At 32.9% G+C, this 24,807-nt stretch overlaps 2 protein-coding genes across 4 annotated transcripts; both read right to left on the bottom strand.

The window, feature by feature from the left end:
- Positions 1-1,308: 1,308 nt before the first annotated feature.
- Positions 1,309-9,679, bottom strand: LOC132630325 (dol-P-Glc:Glc(2)Man(9)GlcNAc(2)-PP-Dol alpha-1,2-glucosyltransferase). 2 transcript variants are annotated; one of them, XM_060345910.1, is made up of 8 exons: positions 9,413-9,679; positions 8,611-8,699; positions 6,506-6,839; positions 5,636-5,906; positions 4,071-4,208; positions 3,732-3,939; positions 3,205-3,347; positions 1,309-2,002 (listed from the first exon to the last, which is right to left on the bottom strand). In XM_060345910.1, the coding sequence occupies exons 1-8, from the start codon at positions 9,500-9,502 to the stop codon at positions 1,743-1,745; spliced, it is 1,533 nt and encodes a 510-aa protein (XP_060201893.1). In that variant the 5' UTR covers positions 9,503-9,679; the 3' UTR covers positions 1,309-1,742. The 2 variants fall into 2 exon arrangements, with proteins under 2 accessions (XP_060201893.1, XP_060201894.1); XM_060345911.1 differs by having other exon boundaries at positions 6,506-6,798; positions 9,413-9,463.
- A 3,001-nt stretch (positions 9,680-12,680) lies between these two features.
- Positions 12,681-17,889, bottom strand: LOC132630326 (actin-1-like). Of its 2 annotated transcripts, none has more exons than XM_060345912.1 (5): positions 17,795-17,889; positions 15,775-15,837; positions 15,110-15,503; positions 13,788-14,401; positions 12,681-13,020 (listed from the first exon to the last, which is right to left on the bottom strand). In XM_060345912.1, the coding sequence occupies exons 2-5, from the start codon at positions 15,832-15,834 to the stop codon at positions 12,955-12,957; spliced, it is 1,134 nt and encodes a 377-aa protein (XP_060201895.1). In that variant the 5' UTR covers positions 15,835-15,837; positions 17,795-17,889; the 3' UTR covers positions 12,681-12,954. The 2 variants fall into 2 exon arrangements, with proteins under 2 accessions (XP_060201895.1, XP_060201896.1); XM_060345913.1 differs by having other exon boundaries at positions 15,775-15,843; positions 17,795-17,873.
- Positions 17,890-24,807: the final 6,918 nt, after the last annotated feature.

The following is a 24,807-nucleotide window of genomic DNA, read 5'->3' as shown; positions in this document are numbered from 1 at the left end:
AATCTGTAAATCAGAATAGATTGATTAAGGAATGTTGTATCAAATAAAACAATTTAACCTTAATAGTTAAAAATTAAAATAAGAAGATATATCACTTAATCCTGGCCGAAGATAAATATTCACACGATGTTTTTTTTTATCTTGCATTATTTGGTTTGATGTAAACACTAAGTAAGATAAACTTCTACTCAACTTTTTATGCTGCACAATAAAACCATACCTTAAATATCGTTGAACTTGTTTTGAGCAATAATTATAAATGGCGATTAATATTTACAACATGGATTTGTATTTGGAGCCCTTTACGCGGGTTGCACTATTAAGTATGGACGCATTCTCAGAGTGAACGATACTGAAAATAATTCTTCATAAATGTACTTCTTTTGTTACCAAATACAACGTATTGAGTGTTGCAGGTAAGCATAAACGTGTAAACTGTAGAGCACTATAGTCATCTCATTGACTAAAAACAAAAACGTGTAACTCCATGTCTCAAGACACTACATATACTATTGATGTTCAACTTTCAAAGAGAACCTACGAAATACAAGTTATATGTCGTAAGTGGTACTAGTAAAACTCTTTGACAAAATGGAACATAGACTTATGTTTCCAGTAATCGTCTCACAGCTTTAAAGTTTTCTTCTCTGGCTTTCTTTTAATTTGATCATTTGGTATTCAGTATCCACTGTCTGATTAATCCGAATCACGATGCATAGGACCATTAAAGAGAAAAACGCTTTCTATTATAAATTTCTTTGTTCTTAGAGTTCAAACCTGAAACTTTGGTTAAGCACGTCCTCGGTCATAGTCAATCAACTTGTCCTAATTCCAAGTTATTTGGAATTAGCAATATGATTCTTTTGGGTACTATTTTGCTTTATACTTATTTACTAAGTACAATTTTAATATATTATACACTAGTCAATCTACCATAGTTCGTGCTTGCATTTACTATTTAGAGAATCCATCATGATTTAGAGTATTTTATACTGGTTGTAAAGCTACCGTAACTTTGTAGTAGTTTTTATCTGAATTTAAACCGACTGCACTTTCCCCGCGGCAGAGTTCCAAATGCACTATGCCTCTGATGTGCAAAATACCTAACATTCAAATTCCACAAAACATGCAAACTTTCCTTTGACTTTTCTAACAAGTGCGTCAAAGTCATCATAGAAATACTCATAGCAATATTTCCACGTTTTCCCATCAAGTACACATTTAGTTTACTTTCTTTCTATTTTTGGAAGTTTGGAATGCTGCTTTACTTTTGAGTGTCATCTTCAGAGTTTCATGTTGAAACCACAGTTCAATGATAAATCTATATTCCACCCTCTCCGGGAAGTAATCCACAAGAACAGACAAAGTTAACTTGCCATAATTTTACAACTACAACTAATGTTGAATTACTGCACCTACCAAAAATAGGAATTAATGAAAGTATACGTTCCAAAAAATGCTTCTAATTTTTTAGTGTCCGATTGAACTTGCACGCACCTCGAATATTCTTACCCGCTACCTCCCACCAACGAAGAGCGTCAAGCTTAGTAACATGGTATACCAATTCCCCCTAAACGTACAAAAACTGATCCCGAACTGCATTTCAATAGGTTATATGGTGCCTTCAAGAACTCACATTCGTCAGATGAACAAGCAAATTGACCAATTGGGATCTGCAGGTACAGCCAGATACTGGTGCACCAAATCTATCGGTCACTTCTTGAATTCTCCCGAGTATCTTGCTACCATATAAATCTCTGAACACCAGTCTCATGGACCCAAGAAAATGGCCGGAACAAGAACATATACATAGTGAAGATATTAATGGCAACATACAGGACTCCCATCAAAAGCCAACTTCTATCATCATCAACATGAGAATGGAGGATCAAGAAAAAGAACGGAATCGTATAGTATCTGAACTCTATAAGTGGAGCAGGAATCAGTGTCGCAGCGGTAGCCAAGAAATATACCAGTACCCATGTCTTCCTCTGACTTTTAGCTACAAATTGAGTACAAAGAAGGGGTAATTACATTTTTGGACTGCTCTACAAAATAATAGCCGCCAAATGTATATATTTTGTATATTAAGCATAATTATACATATAATATGCATAAATATACATAGTCAGTGTATAGGTTTTGTATATTTTGGCTAGCGCCCATAATTAATTGGCCAACGGGCCAAAAATGAAAAAAGCCCAAAAAGAATATTTTTAAAAGAAAGGGAAAAGGGTTAAATTTACCCCTAATACTTTTAACCTTTTCAGCCCTACCCCTATCGTTATCAAACTTTGCAAAAACACCCCCTGCTCCAGTCAACATGCCACGTGGAAAATATTTTTTTTTAAAAAAATATTTTTTTTAAAATAAAAACACTGATTTTTTTAAAGAAATAAAAAAATTGAAAAAATAAAAAAAAGTATTTGTATAATTCTTTTTAAAAAAGTATGTTTTTTATAGGATTTGTAATTTTATGTTTTGTAAATAGAAAACTATTGTCACGTTTCGTAAATATTTCTCCTTAATACGTACTTTATCCTTCCGAAAATTCAATATCTCCTCATAGGGAATTCAATTATTTATCAAATATTTAGTTATTAGGCATTAATTTTTTTCCCTACATTTTAATTCATTCTACTATAAAAATGAAGAAAACATAGTAAATTTGTACAGAAAAATCAGGGTATAGAGAAGACAAAATGATGATAGGTCTCTTGGGCTAAAGATTGTGAGTACCTCACAAAATGATGATAGGCCCCTATAAAAAACATATGAGTACCTCACAAAATGAAGATAGGTCCCTATAAAAAACATACTTTTTAAAAAAGAATTATACAAATACTATCCTTTTTTTTTTAATTATTTCTTCAAAAAAATCATTTAAAAAAAAAAAAAAAAACCACGTGGCATGCTGCCCAGGTAGTTGTCATGGCAAGCCACCTGGGCAACCAGTCAGCATGCCGTTAGGGCTAAGGGTGTTTTTGCAAAGTTTGATAACGGTAGGGGTAAGGGTGAAAAATTTAAAGTATTAGGGGTAAATTTGTCTCTTAGTTCAAAGTACAGGGGTAAATTTGATCCTTTTCCCTAAAAGAAACTACAGGTACAAACACAATTTTCTTTTCTTTGATCCACAGGAGGAGCTAAGGGATGTATAGTAGAAACAACATATGCACATTAGAATAGGACGCATATTTTACTAACCCAATATATTGAAGATGGATATCCATGAATATACATAGAGCGGAACCAGGAAGTACTTCATTGACCAATGAAATTTGATTACTTTTCTCCACAGATAAAAGGGATAGTGTCGATTGTCAGCAACGAGATAAGGGTGGGCAATGCTGCAATCATCAAAATAGTATGTCACAAAAGAAAATAATGCATCCACCCAAAGTCACTCAGAAATGAACTCCAATGAATCTTTGTTTGCAATAACGAAGAAAGACTACACTCTTCAAGAAATGATATTATAATTTGGATTGCAGAACAAGCGATGAATGGATCAAAAAAATACTTAAAAGAAAAAATCAAAAGAGATAAGGGAAAAAAAAGGAATATAAGGATACAGCATACCCAGTGTAATCCCATAAGTGGGGTCTGGGGAGGGTCGGATGTACACAAACCATACCCCTACCTGTGTGAGGTAGAGAGGCTGTTTCCGATAAGGAATATAAGGATAGGGGAAGTGAATTTAGAAAACTAACAAAGAGTATCAATCATCTAACCTGAAAAAGTGCACTGAGAGGAACCCAACAATTAATGCCATGCACAACTGAAAGAAACTGACCAACTTATTTTTCTTCCGGAACGACTGAGCCAGCACTGCAGCTTGACCAATTGTGAAGTGCACGGGAGTCATAAACAGGGCAGAAACCAAGCTAAAATACATCAATTGAGCAAAATGAGGAGAAACTGTATGAGCCTCTTTTGCACCTGGAAAACAATGTAAAGAACGTGCGTGATGCACGATCAATAAAGGGAAGGGAGACCACAAAAGAAACAAAGAAATGAAAGTTCAAAGGGAGGAAGTTGCAGGGAGGGGGAGAGAGAGAGAGAGTTGGTACCGAGCACTATACTCCCGTTCCAGAAAACAAAGGTAATGAAAGCGGCCATGATCATAAAGTAAGGCCAAAAAGATGCAATAAGCTCCCACTTAAATTGCCAGAGTCTTGACATAATCTCACGCACCTCATGGGAGAAATCTGAAAAGGAATGTAATCTCTTATACACTAAGATAACATAAAGAATAGTGATTATAAATCTTAATATACAGAAGGAACCTAAATCGCATTGGCAACTACTCATCTGACGAGAAAAGCTTACATGTCTGTACCAAACATAAACAATGGAAGAATTAGTTGTCAATGTGTTCGTGAACATGCTAGCCACTCTGGTTACATTATCTGGATGCTTCAAACATGCGAAGCAAGTTTTCCGCACGACACACTTCCCGTAAGAATGTTTCTTCAATTTATCTGATTTTGTTTTTGATCCCTCCTGATACATCTCCTTAAATTAAAGGAACATTGGCTACTAACCAAGATATTATGAAAAGCTGCTATGATAGAGAACTAGAAATTGCCAAAGCGAGAAGACTGAAAGTTATGCCCAAAGAAAAAGAAACTATTACTCTGAAAATACGGAGGGTTAAATAAAGACACTTAGCATAACATGTCATTTTGATGTTTGTAAGAATTTATTTATGGAGGGATCAAAATTCAAAAGCATAAGATTTGATTTATTGAGGGTTAAGTTTGTTTATGCAAGAACGACAGGCAGAAGCTGCTAATAACCAAGGGACCAAGATAGCAAGTTTCTCTTGTTAAGTAGTAAGAGCCCGTTTGGATTGACTTATAAGTTGCTGAAAACAACTTATAAGCTGTTTTCAGCTTTTTTGAGTGTTTGGCTGGCCAGCTTAAAGCCATTTTGTGCTTAAAATAAGCCCAAAAAAATAATTGGGCCCATTTGGCTTAGCTTATCTAAAGCAGCTTATAAGCTGAAAACAGCTTATAAGCCAAAAAAAATAAGTTGGGCTACCCCAACTTATTTATTTTTTTTGGCTTATAAGCTGCTTTTTTTAAGCCCATCCAAACAGGCTCTAATATAACCTAACAATTGAAGAGAACTATATCACTAGGGAAATTAATTATACATCCAAGTAACTATTTCAAGTAATAAGAGTTCCTTTCCCTCCCACACCCACTTCCCTACTACGGAGTTGAGGTGTTCTGACAATAAAAAAGAACAATTTTACAAAAGCACAACCAAGAGTATATCTATGTAGGACGCCAGAACAAGTGGAATGTTATCTTCCCTAATATCTTACATTGTTACCAGGGTTTTTTACAATAGATGAATTAATCTTCATAATCCAGGTTCGCAAGTAAATCTTTTGGATATTTCACCTCATAAAGAATCACTTGACAGCTGGTAAAAATTCACTTGATGCATTCCATAATAATGTTTGATTCTAATTATTTCATTCGACGTTCTTTAGACCACTGACCAGAGATTACTTCTCAAAAAGAAGATCACTGGATAGAAACAAAAAATCAACGGATTCTATTATGTGTCCCAACACTATACAAATGCAGATGAAAAGACTTGAAACAAGAAGAGACAAGAGAACCTGAGGAAGACGCTGCAGAAGCAACCATTTGGTGGATAGGAGAGCTGAATGTAGCTGTTTGATTACTGATTTTGCGCTTTCTCAAGTTAGAGCCTTTTCCAACACCTTGACTCGAGACTGGGAAAGCATCTTTACCTTGTGATGGACTAGATGCAGTCAATACAGCACTATCCTTCTGCTGAGTTAGAATATAGTCTAAAACCCCCGTGCATGCTATAAAAAAGACCCATATGATATTTGTTTGCCGTATAAGCACAGCCAAAGCCCCAACCTTCAGATATACGAACATAGGGTTAACTTTTCAATTAGAAAAAAAGAACATGGCCAAATTCAATGTTTGAATATCAGAAGAAACTATCAAATCCATGCTTGGAAAATAAATCATGCTTGAGAGGACGAAAAATTGCTATGAAATAAGAACTATAGTTATTGTTTCCTTCTTTATCTCTTATTTTTTGTTTGGTGGGTGGTGTTGCTATTATTTTGATACAGCTCATGTGGAGGCAACAACATAAACAACACCCAAAAGCACACTGCATGCTTACGTGTTGATTCCAGTAATCAGCAACTTGTCACGTTTTAAAATAATACGTAAATATCTTTAGAACATGTTTTCGGTGCATGAACAAGTAAAGTGCAGAGCAAAAAAAAAAAAAACATGTTTTCGGTGCATGAACAAGTAAAGTGCAGAATACATTATTGGGAAACACTCTTTAAGAGTTTCGATTAATATTAATCACAAAATTCATAGAAGAAAACAATTCTACAATTAGGAGTGAGCTAAAAAGAGCTTGAACAAAAGTCAATTTATAACTTTGCTCCCAGTAATCAATTAGAAGGAATTAAAATGGATTAAGTTGATCCTCTTACCAGGGAACTCAAGAAATACTTCTGCTTGAGACTCATAAGATATGATGCAAGTACAGCAGTTAGCGACGCTACATCCGTATAATAAAGAAAAGTTAAGAACCAGTGAAGGGGATACAATGCTAGGACAACCGTCCGAAGAGTTACTTTTCTGTCATTAAGAGAAGGCCTGAGGTGGGTAAGTATGTTGTAAACCAGAATGCTGCAAAATACAGCCAATACACCATTGCTGGAGCGTAGGATAGAAGAGGAACAAGCATCTGAAAACGAAGCACCTACTTTCATAGAGAATAGCCCTGGAAACAAAGAAGCAACATGGGCAAGTGAAAAAATGTACCTGCAAGAGTTTTAAATTATTTGCATCAAATTCCCTTATCAGTTAAAGTTAGAGTGCTTTTTCAACAGAATCATCTTAGAGATTAGAGAACGTTTCTTTACATATCTAACATGGATCAAGGCCATGGCACATGTTCTGCGATATCATCTAGGTCCGTTCTTTTATCTGTGTCCTTTTCTGTTATCTATATCCTTCTGTTCTCTATGTCAACCAACAGAGACAAATAGAGAATTATGTTTATCATTTGATCTATTTATTTTATTTTGGACCATCCATCAGTCCATCTCGTTTATCTTAGTTTGACTTAAAGAGTATTAGTTTCTTTTCTTTTGGTTCCATCTATCAACTACACCTCAATCCAGAATTAGTTGCAATATGAATCCTCTAAATCCAATTCGCTCTAGTTAAGCCCATTTTCACTCCAATAACAAAAACAACAACAACCCAGTGAAATCCCACAACGTGAGGTCTGGGGAGGGTAGAGTGTACGCAGAACTTACTCCTACCAAGGTAGGATGGCTGTTTCCGAAAGACCCTCGGCTCAATAAAAAAAGCATAAAAAGAAGTCAGATAAGGCTAAGAGATTCAAAGCGATATGGAAATGAAGTAACGCAAGCGACACAAATACTAAATAATATGTATTTTTAAGGCAAAGAGCGATTTCTCTAAAACTAGAGACCCTCTAAATCTCATACTTATCTTTACACCGACATACAAGTATCCAAGAAGAATAAAAAGGCTCCTAAGCAAACACCACATCATATGTAAGTCTCTAACCTTAGTCACTAAGGAGGACAAGGAAAAACTGATTAAATTACTGAAATTTCAATATAGAGTTTACATCCACTAGACTGATACTGTCCTCTTACACATATACATACTATATTCACTTTTTGTAACTAGAAGTACATGCAAATAATGAACAGAGGAAACCTCTCCTAGCCAAGCTTTACCATTCTACTACAACTACTACTAAAGTTTGGGTAGATTATATTGAATCCTTAATATCTATTGGATTTGTTTGCCCCAATATTCAATAATTTCGGTTTCTTAATACTAGTACACTACAGGTCTTCCTTCATATTTACTCTTTGCATAGACTCTTCCTGTAAGCCACTTTTCAAGCAAGCTGGTTGAGAAAGAATGTAAAACTTGTACTAACAACTCATTTATGAAGAAACCACTTGCTAAACTAAGATCATCAACAAAGTGAAGCTATGCTTAAAAAGAAAAACAATAGACATTTTGCAAGGTGGTCAAGATCCTATAAGCTGGCAAGAAGAGCATAGACATGCTTAGTTGCCACTCTACTAAGAACATGCATATAGCTTTTTGGTCGAGGTATCCCTGAATCATAACTTAACACCCCGTAATGAAATGAGGAGAAACTCTCTACTAGTTGTCATTCGACATACTCCTTAACTGATCATATATTTCTTCGGCAGACGGCAAAACTTTAATGCTGTGAGTCTGTGACATTTCAGTTGCCCCATATCACTAGGCGCATATACTGAACTCCATATTCTTTGGTAATTAAAAACTTTTAAAACCAAGGGAAAATATCTACAAGAAAAAAAAAACACAGAATCCACTCCTAAAGTTGGACAAAAAGCCTCATCTTTAGTAACATCCTTGCCACTTCACTCCTATAGTCATCCTTTATCTAATGAAGTTCATATTTTCATGAACTCCGAAGTGTAGATTGCATATTTACAAAGAGATGAAGCAAGTAATCATCGGTAATACGAGAAAAAAACGAGATAATACTTACAGCCCAGGAGGTGTAGTGATCATGGGATCCCAACTTCTGAAATTGCCTTTGCAGTACTGTTGTGCTTGAGGTATATGATATATCTCATCCTGCAAAACCACCCCATATCCATTTTACATACACCTCCATATAATTATCAAATCAATCAGTTAAATTCATACTCGCTCCATTTCAATTTTTTTTGTCTTACTTTCATTTTTAGTCTGTTTCAAAAAGAATGTCTCTTTTTCTTTTTCGGCAACTCTATAGTTCCAATTTTTCCACATGACATATTTAAGATCACAAGATTAAAGGTTATTTTGATACATTCTACATATCTTAAGCAGTGGCAGATCGGCAGAAAAAAATATTATTTTTACAAGGTTAAAATTACTTTTTATGTATATATAATAGATGTTGAACCCCCGTAGGCTTCTTCGTAGTTTACTTTATTATATTTTGAATCCGCTCGGGGGAAATTCTGGCTCCGCCACTAATCCTAAGACCACAAGATTCAAAAATCTTACTCCCTCTGTTTGTCTCAATTTATGTCTCAATTTATGTGACATCATTTCTTTTTTAGTCTTTCCCAAAAAAAATGGCACCGTTCCATAATTAGAAATAATTTAACTTTAAAATTCACGATTTATAACCACAAAATGTGTAAGCTCTGTTTTGTACCACAAATTTCATCAGTCTTTATTTCTTTTCTTAAACTTTGTGCCAAGTCAAACGGTGTCACATAAATTGGGATGGGATGAATGGATGGAGTAATTACATTAGAAAATTTGATACAAAAAAGAAAAGAAAAAAGGAATAGTACCATGTAAGGTTGTGGGACAATTCGATTAAGGAGGATGGATATAGCTACTACCCATGAACCTACAATCACTGCTACTCCTATTTTACCCATTTTTTGGATCTTTCTGCCAATGGGTTTCGTTTTTGCTGGTACTGAAATTCGGATACTCAGATCACCAGTTTGCTGGTCCTGCTTCTGATTACGGTGTCGTTTGGATCGTCTCAGTCTTTCTCTTACTTGGGTCTCAAAGTCCTAGATAATTTGCGAAACCAACCTTAGAGTTTGTGTAATACTCCCTTGTTTTGTAATATTAAAATAGTTATTCATTTTTACTTGTCCAGTTTGGTATTCCAAAAGATACCAAAAGATAATTTACCATTTTGTTCTTATTTCAGCTTATTATTAATTTTTGGGTTGGTAACTTCAAGGAACTTTTAGTGACCGCATAACTTTTAAAATATATTTAATTAATTTTAATTATTAGATGACTTAATAATAATTATGGATGATATAGTAAAAATTGTTATTTTATTTATTGCTCATTCGTGGGTGTATCAAGTCAATATAGGACAAATAAAAATGGATGGGAGGAGTAATAAAAACACCTCTTTATAGTTTTGGGTTTGGAAAGATGTTTGTAGAGAAAATTACAGAAATGATCTCTTATTTTTGTGGTCGGTTCAAAGTAGTCTTTTAGATATCCTTTTGAGTAGTTTTGATCCTTAAGTTTATAAAAAGTGAGCACTTTTGGTCTCCATTAGAATATTTAACAAATTCTATCCGTTAGATTGTGAATGAAATCGATTATTGTGGTAGCAATGGATTATTTCTAATCTGAAAACACTGCTTGAACACCATCGTTATTCCATCACTTCCCCTTCTTATGATAACCATGGAAAAGAACGTACAAAAAATCATATAATTACCACCTTATTCAAACAAACAAACTCTCTTATATCTTCATCTTTATCGCTTTTCCAGGTCACCATTTTACCTTCGCCAAAAAATTGTCAGCAGATAACCATTATAACTCCCACTTCATCGGCCCAAAATATTGTAAATGATTTAGTAGTTGAATTTTATATACTTGGGTTTGTTTTATTATTAGGCGGTCAGGTGATATGGAGCTCTAGTATCACCATTAGTGATTTGAGAAGGATATTGGTAATGGAGTTGTTTTGAGGAAGTTCCGACAAAGGTGGAAATTCAACTTAGTCAATTGAACATTCTTTGAGTTTCATTTGGGCTGATTAGAGGCTTGAAAGTGGTCATAACTTGAGCTTGGGAGATAGAAACTTAATCATTAAGGGCCTGTTTGGAAAGCCACCTGGTAATTAAAATTGGTGTAATTACTAGAATAGTAATTACAGGGCCTAGTAATTATACAACTGTGTAATTACAACGACCTGTTTGTTTGTAATTACAGTGTAATTACAAGTGTGTTGTTTGGTTGCACAAGTGTAATTACGCAGTTAGTTTAATTTAAAAATAAAATTTAATTATAAAAAAATTAAAATTAATATTTAAAAAATATTTGCCTTTATATATGATATTAAATTAGTTATTTAATAACACATTGTTTCTTGAAAATGTATTAATTAATAATCATATATTTGTAACTAATATTGTAAAAAAATAATTGATATATATTTTTCAAATTAATAATATTTAATTTTAATTAATTATAAAATTTAAAAGAAGACTTTTTTTGTGAGAACGTCATGGATTGGATATTTGACAAAAAAATAAAATTTATAAATATAATGCCATAACATTATTCAAATGTTTGACACAAAAAATCCATCAAATATAAGTTAAAAATAAACAACATGCAATGTGAAGGCAAATAACTTAAAATTGAAAATATAACCTAAATTCAAAAGAAAAAGTTTAACATAATACTCTTATGTCAAATTCCAACATTACATAAGTAAGTTCCAACGTAACTTAAGTAAACAATTCAAAAGAAAGGGAAAATATAAGTCTATAACCTTATTCACAACGAAATTTTACTTTAATAACGCCACTCGTTATATGCCAAATTTGTTAATGGCTCATTCTTTCCAATATTAAGAGGTGTAGTTTCAAAAATTAGAATAATAACATGGTTATGCTAAATGAACAAAAAAGAATACGAGCAATTACATGGAACCACAAGAAGTAAAGGTTGGGAATGAGAAAAAAAGAAATGAAAAATAAATAATATAAAAGAAAATACATTTTAAAAAATAAAAATAATTAAAAAGTAAAAATAAAAAAGAAATTATAATAATAGAAATAAAAAATAAATTTAAAATGAAAATAAATTATATAGAAATAAAAAATAAATAAAAAGAAATTAAAATAAACAAAAAAGAAACAAACTAAATAGTAACCCTGTAATTACAAGGTGTAATTACACCCAATTCTCAACTCCTCCTTGAGAATTGGAGGGTGTAATTACACCCTCTCAATTACACCAAATTCTCACCTAACTGTGTAATTACTTGGTGAAACAAACAGGCCAAACTGTATAATTACACACAATTACACCCAATTCCAATTACCTGGGTGGCTTTCCAAACAGGCCCTAAAGGTTGTGAGTGTTGAAGGAAACGATAGTGTCACCGTTTGCGGGACAAATATAGACCATTTCACATAATTCACAACAAATTTGACCCTTTTTCCTTTAAAAAAACTCATATGTTAAAAAGATCTTTTGTTAGTTAATAAGGACAAATCTAGCCTATTTTGATGATGGCAAGAGTAGATTTGACCCACACCAATAGTGGATAATAAATTTGTACATTTCAGGAAGTTCAAGGACAAATTCGACCCTTTCCCGTTCGTCAAGAAAATAGAAATAAGGTCAGGTGTTTCATATATTAATACTTTGTTATGAAATATTAAATGTGGATGCCCACCACTCTAGAAATAAATTCTCACTTCCACTACACAAATATAATGTTTTTTCCATTATCTTCCACCATCTTAATGGTTCTTCCATTATCTTTCACCATTTTAATGGTTCTTCCATTATCTCATATTTTGAATGACATGTTTATTGTTACCCTTTTGTATGCCTCTATGCACCACTATAAATAGAGGCATAGGGATTCATATTGGATATACTTGAATAACACTTGAAATATATTGGGATGAATAAGAAAGCTCTCATCTCTTGTCTCTCTTTATCTCTTTATTATTCTTGCTTCATCTTTTGATATATTGTACTAACTCTTTAGAATGATTTTATAACATACTTGATAATGCCCTAGAATTGTCGATTTGTTCATTGCTTCAACATATATTTATATATATGCATAAAAGAAGAACAGTTCCATTCGACTGAAAAACTTATTACATGGTACTAGAAAAAAGAACAAAATATTGAAAAACGACACAGTTTTTTCAGATACAATACAATTGATTAAAAGTAAAGAACTAAAATTACTCCAACGACCAATAATAACTTCCTAAAAGCTTTGCTATCCAGAGATGAAAACAAAAAGAAGAGGACCATTGCCAGCACAAACTCAAATCTTGAACCACTCAACTGTGTCTTTAATCATTTGTTGTTCTAATTAGAAGCACTTCCTATGCACAATAGAGGGGCCAGACTCATCAAACTCTGCCTTGGCAATCCACATCTACAATCCAAAGAATGATAAATGTGTTACTTTATCATCAACAACATAAAGATAGATGACTCAACCATTTGAAAATCAAATACACGTGTATAACAATAAAGGAAAATGCCCCTCTTTGGTAGGGCGGGTAAAAGCCTCCATAGTGGGCTTTCTACGGCCCGAATCTAGATTAGTCGAGCCAGTAAATTTCCGGAACCAGGTGGTTAAACAAACAAAAAAATGAAGAAAAATGCTTCCCTTTGGTAGGGCGAGCAAAACATGCTATACTGGGCTTTCTAAGGCGTGAATCCAAATTAGTCGAGCCAGTGAATTTCGAGGACCGGGAGGTTAAACCAAAAAAATGAATCCAGATTAGTCGAGCCAGTAGGTTTTGGGAACCGGGTGGTTAAACCAAAAAAATGAAGGAAAATGCCCCTTTTGGTAGGGCAGGTTAAACTCCCCATAGTGGACTTTCTAAGCTACGAATCCAGATTAATGTAGCCAATAGGTTTCGGGAACCGAGTGGTGGTTAAACCAAAACCAAAATGTTCCTCTTCGGTTGGGCGGGAAAAACCCCCTATCTAAGGCTTTCTACGGTGCGAATACAGATTAGTTGAGCTAGGTTCCAAGAACTAGGTGGTTAAACCAAAAAGGAAAACGACCCCTCTTTGGCGGTGGTGTGGGGGGGGGGGGGGGGTGTGGAGGGGGGTTGAATCCAGATTAGTCAAGCCAGTAGGTTTCTGGAATCGGCTACATAAATAGGAAAAAAAACCAAGGAAAATGCTAACCTGCTGGAAGGTACTGAGGGATGCCAAAATGGAACCTCCAATCCAGACACTATACTTCCTTTCAGGGGGAGCAACCACTTTGATCTTCATGCTGCTTGGTGCTAAGGCTGTAATCTCCTTGCTCATTCTATCAGCAATGCCAGGAAACATAGTCGAACCACCACTGAGTACAATGTTCCCGTAGAGATCCTTTCTAATATCCACGTCACACTTCATTATAGAATTATACGTCGTCTCATGAATACCAGCAGCTTCCATTCCAATCAAGGAAGGCTGGTAAAGGACTTCAGGGCATCGGAAACGCTCAGCCCCGATAGTAATCACTTGTCCATCGGGCAGTTCATAGTTTTTCTCGACAGAGGAACTTGTCTTAGCCGTCTCCAATTCCTGCTCAAAATCAAGAGCGAGGTACGCCAGTTTCTCCTTCATATCCCTCACAATTTCCTTCTCAGCAGTGGTAGTGAAGGAGTATCCACGTTCAGTGAGAATTTTCGCCATGTACTCAGTAAGGTCACGACCAGCAAGGTCGAGACGTAGGATGGCATGAGGAAGTGCATAACCTTCATAGATAGGAACTGTGTGGCTGACACCATCTCCAGAATCCAAGACAATACCTGCAAGAAAAACCACTTAAATTCCCAAGAACAAGAATCATATTGGACTACAATTACAACCATTGCAATTAATTCACCTACTTTTTTCCAGTACACTCAATAAAATTACTTGGTATGCCTTATTTAAGGTCTATTAGAGTTGGTTCTCCACAAATTTGATTTTGGAAGTACAGAACAAAGTTCAACAAAAATCCAGCCAAATATTTTCTGCATATTATCCAACATTTCCATTGACATTCACGCGAACCAACAGAAGCATATCACCTCATCGTGATTCGCGACTCTCAGATTTATCTTGATATTTGCATAAATGACTATAGCCTGTTTGACCAAGCTTCTGGTAAGCCAAAAGTAATTATTTTTTTATTTTAAAAATGCTTATTTTAGAGAATTGAGGTGTTTGACCAAAATTTTAGGAACAAAATAAGTGCTTTTGAGTAGTAGCACAAGTTATTTTTTAGAAGCTAAAAAAATATCTTATCAGAAGCACTTTTGGAGCATTGACGAAACACAAATTATTAGCCAAACATGGACTGTTACTCTCCAGAAATACTTGTTTGAAAAGCACTCGTTACAAAAAACACTTATCAAAGTAAGCAAATTTTGAAAGTTTGGCCAAATAGACTATACAACTAGCTTGTATGAATTTCTTTAGTGTAGACACAAAAACCAAATTAACATTCGAACCAAAGACAGTAAATATCTTACCAGTTGTACGTCCACTAGCATACAAAGATAGAACAGCTTGAATAGCAACATACATTGCTGGGGCATTGAATGTTTCAAACATAATCTGAGTCATTTTCTCGCGATTTGCCTTTGGGTTGAGAGGTGCTTCAGTAAGCAAAACAGGATGTTCTTCTGGAGCAACTCGAAGTTCGTTGTAGAACGTATGATGCCAAATCTTTTCCATGTCATCCCAGTTACTCACTATACCATGTTCAATAGGGTACTTCAGTGTGAGAATACCACGTTTCGACTGAGCCTCGTCCCCAACATATGCATCCTTCTGTCCCATGCCGACCATCACCCCAGTGTGACGGGGACGGCCAACAATGCTAGGAAAAACAGCCCTAGGTGCATCATCTCCCGCAAATCCAGCCTGCAAGAAAAAAAGGATACCACTCAATAATGGAACATCAAAATTGTTTTGACATCTATTGCATCCTAATTCACACAACAGACTAAGAACTACGCTGAAATATGTTGCGCGGACTCTCCAAAAATGTTGCTGCACCCATGTAGGATCCTCCAAAGGTGCACTACTTTTTGGAGGATCCGACATGCACCTGGAAACATTTTTGAAGAGTCCGAGCAACATAATGAAGAAAATAAAAAGAAACAGTGGTAACAACTGGAAGCCAATTCATTACCTTAACCATTCCAGTTCCATTGTCACAAACAAGAGGTTGAATGTCCTCAACTTCGGCCATTTTCTGAAACTTTCAAACAAGTAAAAAGTTATCAACAACTGATAAACAAGGCTAATAAAACACAAATTAAACCTCTTATAATCTGCTAAAGCTTTGTATGTTTTGTCCAATACATAGGCATCTTAGTAAACAAAAGATTCAAACATTAATGTCAGGCAGCGTATTCGGACTCCCAACAAACACATTTCAGCAAGCATATGAAATAAATGTGTTACCCGAATTAGCTCTACATCGGTTTACGAGAATCTACAAATGCAACAATATTTTACAAGTTTCCTCAGGGTCTCTTTGTCTCGTTAACATTCCATACATAAAAGACATGAAAGGAAAACAATAAAGCTACTTAAATCTCTGGCTTGTCTCTGTTCGATTTTTCAGTATTTGTTTCATCAAAGCCTAAATCAAGATCTTAAAACTCGACAGAAACATTGCATTTAGATAGGAACATACGTTAGGTTGTGTTTTTATTTGGTTTGGCTTTTTATTCTGTTTTCTGAAAAACAATGTGAGTGTTTAGATTCCACCGGGATGCTTCTTTTTAGAATTCAACAAAGTTACTTTACAAGCAGGTACAGCTTTTTCTGTTCACATTCACTCAACTATATAATGCTAGGATATTTATAATCTATATTGCTCGGACTCTTTAAAAATGCTACGATGTGTGTGGATCCTCCAAAAGCAGTGCATTTTTGAAGGATCCGATACGATTCCGACAGGATTTAGGAGAGTCTGAGCAACATAATTTATAATTGTGATAATCTCAAACTTGGTGCAATTTAATAAATGCTGATCATATTTAAAAAGGAGAACAATCTTGTTGACTCACATAAGAGAGAACAACATTTAATACACACACAAATTACAACCAAAATTGTTACAAAAAGATGTTGAAATGCATGAGACAAATATGAGAGGCTATGTGTACGAGCTGAGCTATAATTATACCAAATGATTAAGCTAACGTATCATAAAAAAACAAGTTGATTTCCCAATAATATATCATTACAACTTTTTTTACCTCATTTTGAAAATTCCAAAATGAAACTAAACTACTCACATTTTTTCGAGCTCATACGAATATGATTCTTTTTTTCCCCCCTTTCTTATGATAATCGACCGGTTCAGACAGACGTGGTTACACTATTATGCAAACTGAATTACGAAAAATATAAACAAATTTCCTTTTGGGATAAATGACCAATCACCTAATACGATCAGAACAAAATGAATAGTATAAAAAGGTGGAAACACTGGTAAAAGAAATTAATGCGATCGTCATTTCACCTTTGTTTTGCTCTCAAAAGCCTAAAATCTTATTTGATAGAACGACAAATTTACGCAGCACAAAGTATTTCAATGGAGAAGGAGGAAGTGAAAATGAAAAAAAAAAAAAAAAAGGACAGAAAATCTGTAATAATATTCATCTTTGTCACCTTTATTTCAACCATCCAAATGTTTAGACATAAAAAAATGTGAAATTTGAAAAATATTAATATTTGGAAAAAGGTTGGAAAATGATATTTGAAAATCGGAGTGTTTGAACATGAATACAATTTAGAAAAAATATTGAACGTGCAAGTGATTTGGAGTAAAAAATATGAAAACAGGTATTTGGAGTTTTTTTGAATTAATCCGGAATGGAAAATTGTAACAATTCTATATCCAAACATGATCCCATAACAATTCCAGGAAAAACGTGAACTTCAAACACAGGGGCGAAGCTACAGGCTCGGCCAAACCAAGTAACATGGTTCCAAATTTTGTATTTATCTTAAGAATATGTATAAATTCTTAAATTAAAATTCAATAACTTATATAAATTAGAATCTCGAATTCATAAGCTTCAAATTTTGGCCTCGTCTCTGTTCATCAAATCGAGCTAAATTCTAAAATGAACATAAACATACATAAACTAACCCAGAAAAGCAAGAAAATAAAAGAGAAAAGAAATCATTCTCACCTTTGCTGATCTTTTATTTCGATGAAAAAAAAAAGTAGAATTTTATGACAGGGAAAATGTTTCAACGTGTGAGAATTGTTTGAAGAACGATATAAAAAGAACAGAAACCGAGAGAGACGCGTTGTGTATTGATGACGAGATCATTTCGCCTTCTTTTTTGATTACTTGTACTAATGTGTGTTTCCTTCTAATTTTCCTTAGCCTTTGACAATTAATTTTTTCAATTTCAAAGGCCGTTATCAATTTTCTAAACTTAGTAAAGGGGAGCAAATTTGAAAATATTTATTGACTGTTTTATACGTCATTCAGTTAATCATAACCTGTCTTATTTTTCTGATTATAAATTAATTTTAAAATTTTTACTTATAAATATCATTTAGGTAATTTGATACTCCCTCCGTCCCAATTTATGTGATATAGTTTGACTGGACACGGAGTTTAAGAAATAAATGAAGACTTTTGAAACTTGTGGTCTAAATAAGTCATAGATATTTGTATGGTTGTAAATCATTTCATTAAGGGTAAAAATGAAAGTTCTAAGTTAAATTATTTCTAAATAAAAATGTATCATTTTTTTAAGGACAAACTAAATAGGAAAGTGTATCACATAAATGGTACAAATGGAGTTGTATAAAACATATTACAGTATAAAAATACTCACACTGACACAGTCAGATCACTTATAATGACTAAGGTAATAACAAGTAAATTTCTATGATAAATATTGATAAATAACCTTATAAAAATGATAAGTAACTTGTTATTATATGTTAAGTTATATTAATATAATGTTAAAAATTATACAATCAGTATATAGAACTAAAGTCCATCTTTAATAATGAAAACTGAAAAACATAGACAGTGAGCGTAAGGTTGGCTGGATTCTATTTTGTATGAGATTCAAGACTTTTTTTTTTTTTTCTCTTCAGTTGGTTTTTTTAACATAAATCATTATTGGCAACATGAAAATGCATGTTACTTGATGTAAAGTTTGCTTACCAAAATTAGACAACTCTGCTTAAAGCTAATAGATGACCTGCCTAGACGCATTTTTGATGTTTCAGAATGAGGCAAGACCAAAAGAAAATTTTCAATGGACAGTTGAGTGCAAAGGGGAAAAGTGCTGCTGCACATTTTTGCTAAATGGTCTATGCTAAAACTGATCATGTTGTGTGGATAAGCAAAGGATTTTTAACAAGCAAAATAGAGACTGGGAGAACCTAGCTAAGGAAATAGTAGCTTTTATGTGTAATGTTAGAGCTACTGTTAGATCTAGATATACCCTATAAGCCTTGATGTTTTTAGTCTTGTTTGGTTTTATTAAGCAGATAGTCTTGTTTTTTATTTGGATAGCCAGCTGTGTTCAAGCTACCCAATGGTTTTGTAATGTTGATCTTGGGAGAGTAGTGTGTATGGAGTCTTATCCTACCTTTTGAAGGTAGAGAGGTTGTTTCCGATGGACCTTTGGCTCAAGTTAATATTGATCTTTGGTACTTAAAATTTTAATTACCAAAAAGAAAAAGAAGAAATGCTTGTCACCCTCAGTTTTTATTTTTATTTTTTAAAATCAATAATTAGAAACACATAGGACAATTAATATTCTTTTATAGAATCGATATGATTGGACCCAATTACAATCTAATACTCATAATCCTACAAAAATGTGTCTACACTTATTTACATAAATAATACTTATACTAAATTATTTGACATTTGGCTTTGGCAAATCATCAAGTTCAACTATAATCTCATATATCTGAAGTTAATTCAAAAATGGCTAAACTTACAGAAATATATAAACCATTATTACAACAAAAAATTTATAAACGATTATGCCTTAAATAAAAATCCTAAAATCAGCTATCACTGCACTTGCCCCTGCAATATTTGAGGAAAAAAATTCATAGTTGAGATCCATTAAAATGTTCATATGTGATGATGGAACATAATTCGGCATTTCCATAAGGAGTACATCTGAAGTAGGCCCATTTGATAGAAATCGTGGGCCGTAGCCCAGGGGAGCTCTCATAAGTCAATGCTGACAGTCAAATCATTATAATCACCCAGGTTCCTGCACATGTGTCATAATGAAATACTCCCTTCACACATATTTATTTGTCCATATTTAACTTGACACATTTCTTAAAAAACAATAATAACCGGTAGTTTTACTATTAATAGACATCTCATTTTAGTATACTCCATTGTACCGGTAAAAGTGTAGGGAGGGAGTAGTCATTTAATCGTTTGGTACACTAGTTTGGGATATTCCATGGGATTAGCTATCCACTTTCTATATGGAATAGTTAATTCCATCATTTTAGTGTAAAAATTATCCTGAAATTAGTTAATACCCCAAACAAAACATGAGATCAAGTTAATCCAAAATTCTATCTCGAAATTATTATATACCATATACCAAACGACTCCTCCATACTTCTAGACTCTAGTTTGGTTTTAAAAACGATGCTTATGATTTACTGTCGATCAAATCCATTGAGAGAACACATAAGGATAATTTCATGGAGCGCGACTCGAATTTATTGTACACAAGTCGCTGAAATATTTTTTGCAATAAATCTATCTAAATATTATAAAAGTTACTAAATTACTTTTCGTAGTAAAAAGTCGGTTAATATTGCCCGGGTGTCAATAAAAATATCATTAGAGAAAATAAAGGAGATACTTTTCTTAAGATACTTAGAAGTTAGAGACAATGAAGTATTTTATAGTTATAAAAAAATAGTTTAATAACTTTGTGATATACACACAAATTTGAGTGGCTTTTTTTTTTTATCACAAAAGATAGTACAGTAACTTTAACTTTAAAAGAACAATTGTAAACTAACGAGAGAACAATGTTGGGCTCGCACAAGGGCAGAGCTAGCCCTTTAGCTATGGATTCGAAAGAACTCAATAATTTTAATTAAAAATTTATATTTATATTAAAAAAATCATTTAATTTGTATAAATAACATATTAAGAAATTAGGAAATAAAAACTTATGATATAAAATTCATGAACTAAAAATCTTAACTATGTCTTTGGGCTCGAGAGATGAATGAATCGAGTCTTGCCACATATATGGTGTGAATCTGAGCAAGTAATATAGGATTCTCTGAGGCCTTTGAAAACGGAGTTCAACTAAAGATTGAAATAAGAGATTGAAATAATTATGAGAGTCAAAATCATGTCCAAGTGGATATACCTTCGAGTAGACACTTCATTCGTTTACTAACAAATCATTTACATTTGTTGTCTTTATTTATTTGTTTACTCAACATTTCAAAGTTTCTCACGTACGCCAATTGATCATGCTGAGAGCATAACCACGTTAGTTTTATCCAAATCAAAGAAAGGGCTTATTTTCGATTTTCAACCGATTGTGGATGTGTTTTGGTGCGACGAAATTTGCTCAATTTAATTGGTCAAAAAGTTTTGATAAATTTTCTTTTTAGGAAAATAATTTCTTTAAAAATTAGTAAAATGACTTCAATGATGAAAGCAGAGAAAACAAATTCATAAATGGTGTCACGGGCGTATGTTTGTGTGTCATATGATGCAACAATTTTTGGGTGCACCTTTACAATTACAAATGAAATTGAGGTTTCAAATCCCACATCTATCTTATCATTTTTTTCCTCCTAGAATTGAATATTTCCTTTCTTTTGCTAGAATCAGGTTCATTCATGTGGGACATGTATGTCTTGTGTCCCTTTACGTTCTAACGAAGTACTTTGTTCTTTTTTCTTTCTTTATTTGTTTGGTTTATTCTTTCATCCCCAAGTCTGACATATGGAATCCGTATTTCCCTTCTGTCATCGTCGTTAAATGGGTTCAATTGATTCCAATATTTTCAATACGAATAACAAATATATATGTGGAAAAAAAAAACTAAAATTGCAAAAAAAAAAAAAAGAACAATTACTTAATTTAAAATCTATAATTTCATAAGTTTCATGAATTTTGTGGTAAGCACCAATTGAACTTGTCAAATATAAATTGTTATTCTCCGTCATAATGCACCCATCTTCTTAAAATTAATCCTAGATATATACACGGATACCTCTGAGTGGTGTTTCACACTGATTGTCTCCTCACCACTCCCTATCCCCTTCTATCCCTCCCCTGACTCCCACCCCATACCCCGACCATTACCCAATTCCCAAGATTATATATAAATGCATTTAATAATATTTTCCACTTGCTTACTAAAAATAAAAAAATAAGTAAGAAAATCACTTATATTTTGGAGAAAATAATTTCCCCCCAAAAAATACATTTTCTCTTGCCAAACGCACCCTATATGTCCTTGTTAATCAGCTTGTAAATATATGAATAAGATTCCTCTCTAATCCGGTGAACCTTTTTTTTCCTCACTTGAATTGTAATATAATCATACCTCTCTATAATTGCACTGTTGGGTCCGATTTTTTTTTTTTTGGCTATTATAGAGAATGACGGTTATACACCAGTGACATTTAAATAATATTTCGCTGTTATAGGCAAAAAAAGATTCATAAAATCTAATTTCTCATTTTTAATTGCTAAATTTTAAGCTTAATCACACTTTGTATAACAAAAGAAAATATTTTAACAATGAATATATATATATATATATATATATATATATATATATATATATATATATATATATATATGAGATTATTTGTCACAAATAGTGTATTAAAGGATCAATATTTGATCAAAATCTCTACACTTATTATTGGTAATCATATATGTTTTATTTTTATAAAGATGGTTAATTATTATATTAATAAAAAAAATAGTTGTTATATGGGGGGTAATTTACAAAGAACGTATTGATATAAAGTTGATTGTTGCTGTTATAAGTTAAATACTATTATCGAGAAGTAAAATATAACATAAATAATCGGTTCCGAAAAAATTGGGTTTTTATAGAGAGATGTTATATACGGATGCTGTAATAGAGATGACTGACTATACTATCTGTGGGATTTGTACATCTAGCAAGACGAATGACATCTAGGTATATTTCATTAATTCCCCAAAGCAAAAGAAAAAAATACTCTAATAATATAACACCAGAATTTTGGACAAACATGGGTTTATTGAAATATAAAAATGAGTTTTTATAGCTGCTTTTTTGTAAAAAGAGGATCATATAATCAGGTGTGGAGCTAAAAGTCAATATATGGGTTCAGTTGAATTCAGTACCTCTAATTTAAATCTTTTATTTACATTAAAATACACTAATATATATATATATAAACCCAGTTACTATAACTGGTTGCTAAAAAATATAGTGATTTTTTTTCCGAAAAAGATAGAAAAAGTTTAGGGATATGAACATGATGGTTGGCTTTAGGGGGCAAAATCATCGTCAAAGCACATGCATAACATGTAATGATGCCTCGTGAGTTAATCTTTTATTTTCATTTATTTATTTGACTTTGGTTTCCGAAGTACTCCAAAGTAAACGGATACAAATTATATTTTGTTTTAACCTATCGACCTCTCGAGTCATTATTAAAGCTTCGTACATGCATTCTCTATATTAATTTCAATCTATTCAGGTTTCAATACTAAATCAATTCATCAACTATACTTTAATCTTCTTTTTACATTAGCGGTTGCCTGATTGGCTAGAAATGCATTTAGGATTTAAGTTTTATGTATTCAACCTTTTTTCAACCTTAAGGTCTTTAACATTGATCATATTATATTCTTAAAGTTATGAGTTCATATATACTATTATTTATTATAATATTAGTAGATTTTTACACATATATTTATGTTTTGCGTCAAAAGTACTGGATTTAGATAAACCTTCTAACATCAAACTACATCCGCCCTCGGCTATCCGCGTAGCTTACGAATTATTCTCTTCTAATTTATATTACACTACCTTTTTTAATTTGCTTAAAAATTTAATAATGCTACTTTTTCTAAATTTAGAAACAATTTCATTTATAAACTTTTCATTTGATCTTTAAGGATAAGTTTTCATAAAAAGAAAAACGTTATAATATAGTATGTAATTTACAAGTTTCGAAAGTCTTTTAGAAGTGTTTAGGTTAGCTTAAAAGCTAGTTCACTTTTCAGCTTATTTTGGTGTTTGGTAAACTTTGAAAGTACTTTTAAACCAATTATTTTGACGCCAAAACCATCGAAAATCATTAGTTAGACCTAACTTATACTGCTTTTGAAATGGCTTTAAGGCTATTTAAGTTTGACTAACTATTTTACTTTTTAATCCCATGTAATTTCTTATAATTTCCAATTATCCTTCTCAACAAAAGCTCTAACGCTTCCAATTTCTTTTCTTTTCTCCACCTCCATTTGTGATATATGGCTTAACGCGTTTAATCTTTTAAATATGTAGTTTTTGATCTTTTTACGTGGAAAATACAATATGTTATACCCGGACTATGTTTAAAAGTATATTAGAAGTATAAATATATTCTCAAATATGAAGTAACAATACATAACACATGAGTAGCTAAACTGTGGAAAAACTAATAATAATTATGCGAATTGTTGAATGTTCAGAAGAAAAAGGAATCAAAAGTTCACATTTCAAATAATTGAATATTAAATATGTTAAGCCTGCAGATATGATAAGGATTAAAGTAAAAATTTAACATAATAGAGGGAACAAACGTGTTATGAACTTATTTTACCTAATCAATTTAAAATAGAAAGTGAATTGAGACATTTGAAATTTAAGAATATTTTAACAGAAATAATATTTATACAAATTTTATCAGCACGTAAACAACTTTTTTCAATTCTAACACTTTTATATAAACACATAATTATTTATTTACAAGACAAACTCAAACACTTAAAAAGTATCTTTCAGTCATCAATTGGAGGCGGGCAAGATGGTGATGATTTGTGATTGGTCTAAACCTTCGACTAGCGGTTTATTAATTGCGGCCTGCCCAGGATGCCCATACAAACTAAGACCGTATTCACACATCGAAGAAAGGCCGAGTGGAAGGGGGCAGTCAGCTGGCTGCTCCTAA

The sequence above is a fragment of the Lycium barbarum genome, chromosome 3, assembly GCF_019175385.1.
Source record: "Lycium barbarum isolate Lr01 chromosome 3, ASM1917538v2, whole genome shotgun sequence".
NCBI lineage: Eukaryota > Viridiplantae > Streptophyta > Magnoliopsida > Solanales > Solanaceae > Lycium > Lycium barbarum.
This window is presented reverse-complemented; position numbering and strand designations above follow the sequence as displayed.

Coding starts and splice junctions, on each gene's coding strand:
- LOC132630326 (XM_060345912.1), bottom strand. CDS start 15,834: ATGGCCGAAGTTGAGGACATTCAACCTCTTGTTTGTGACAATGGAACT. Junction 15,504..15,774: donor ATGGAACTGGAATGGTTAAG/GTAATGAATTGG, acceptor TTTTTCTTGCAG/GCTGGATTTGCGGGAGATGA. Junction 14,402..15,109: donor TGCTAGTGGACGTACAACTG/GTAAGATATTTA, acceptor TTTTTCTTGCAG/GTATTGTCTTGGATTCTGGA.
- LOC132630325 (XM_060345910.1), bottom strand. CDS start 9,502: ATGGGTAAAATAGGAGTAGCAGTGATTGTAGGTTCATGGGTAGTAGCT. Junction 6,840..8,610: donor ATCACTACACCTCCTGGGCT/GTAAGTATTATC, acceptor AAACTCTTGCAG/GTACATTTTTTCACTTGCCC. Junction 4,209..5,635: donor TTCTGCAGCGTCTTCCTCAG/GTTCTCTTGTCT, acceptor ATTCCTTTTCAG/ATTTCTCCCATGAGGTGCGT.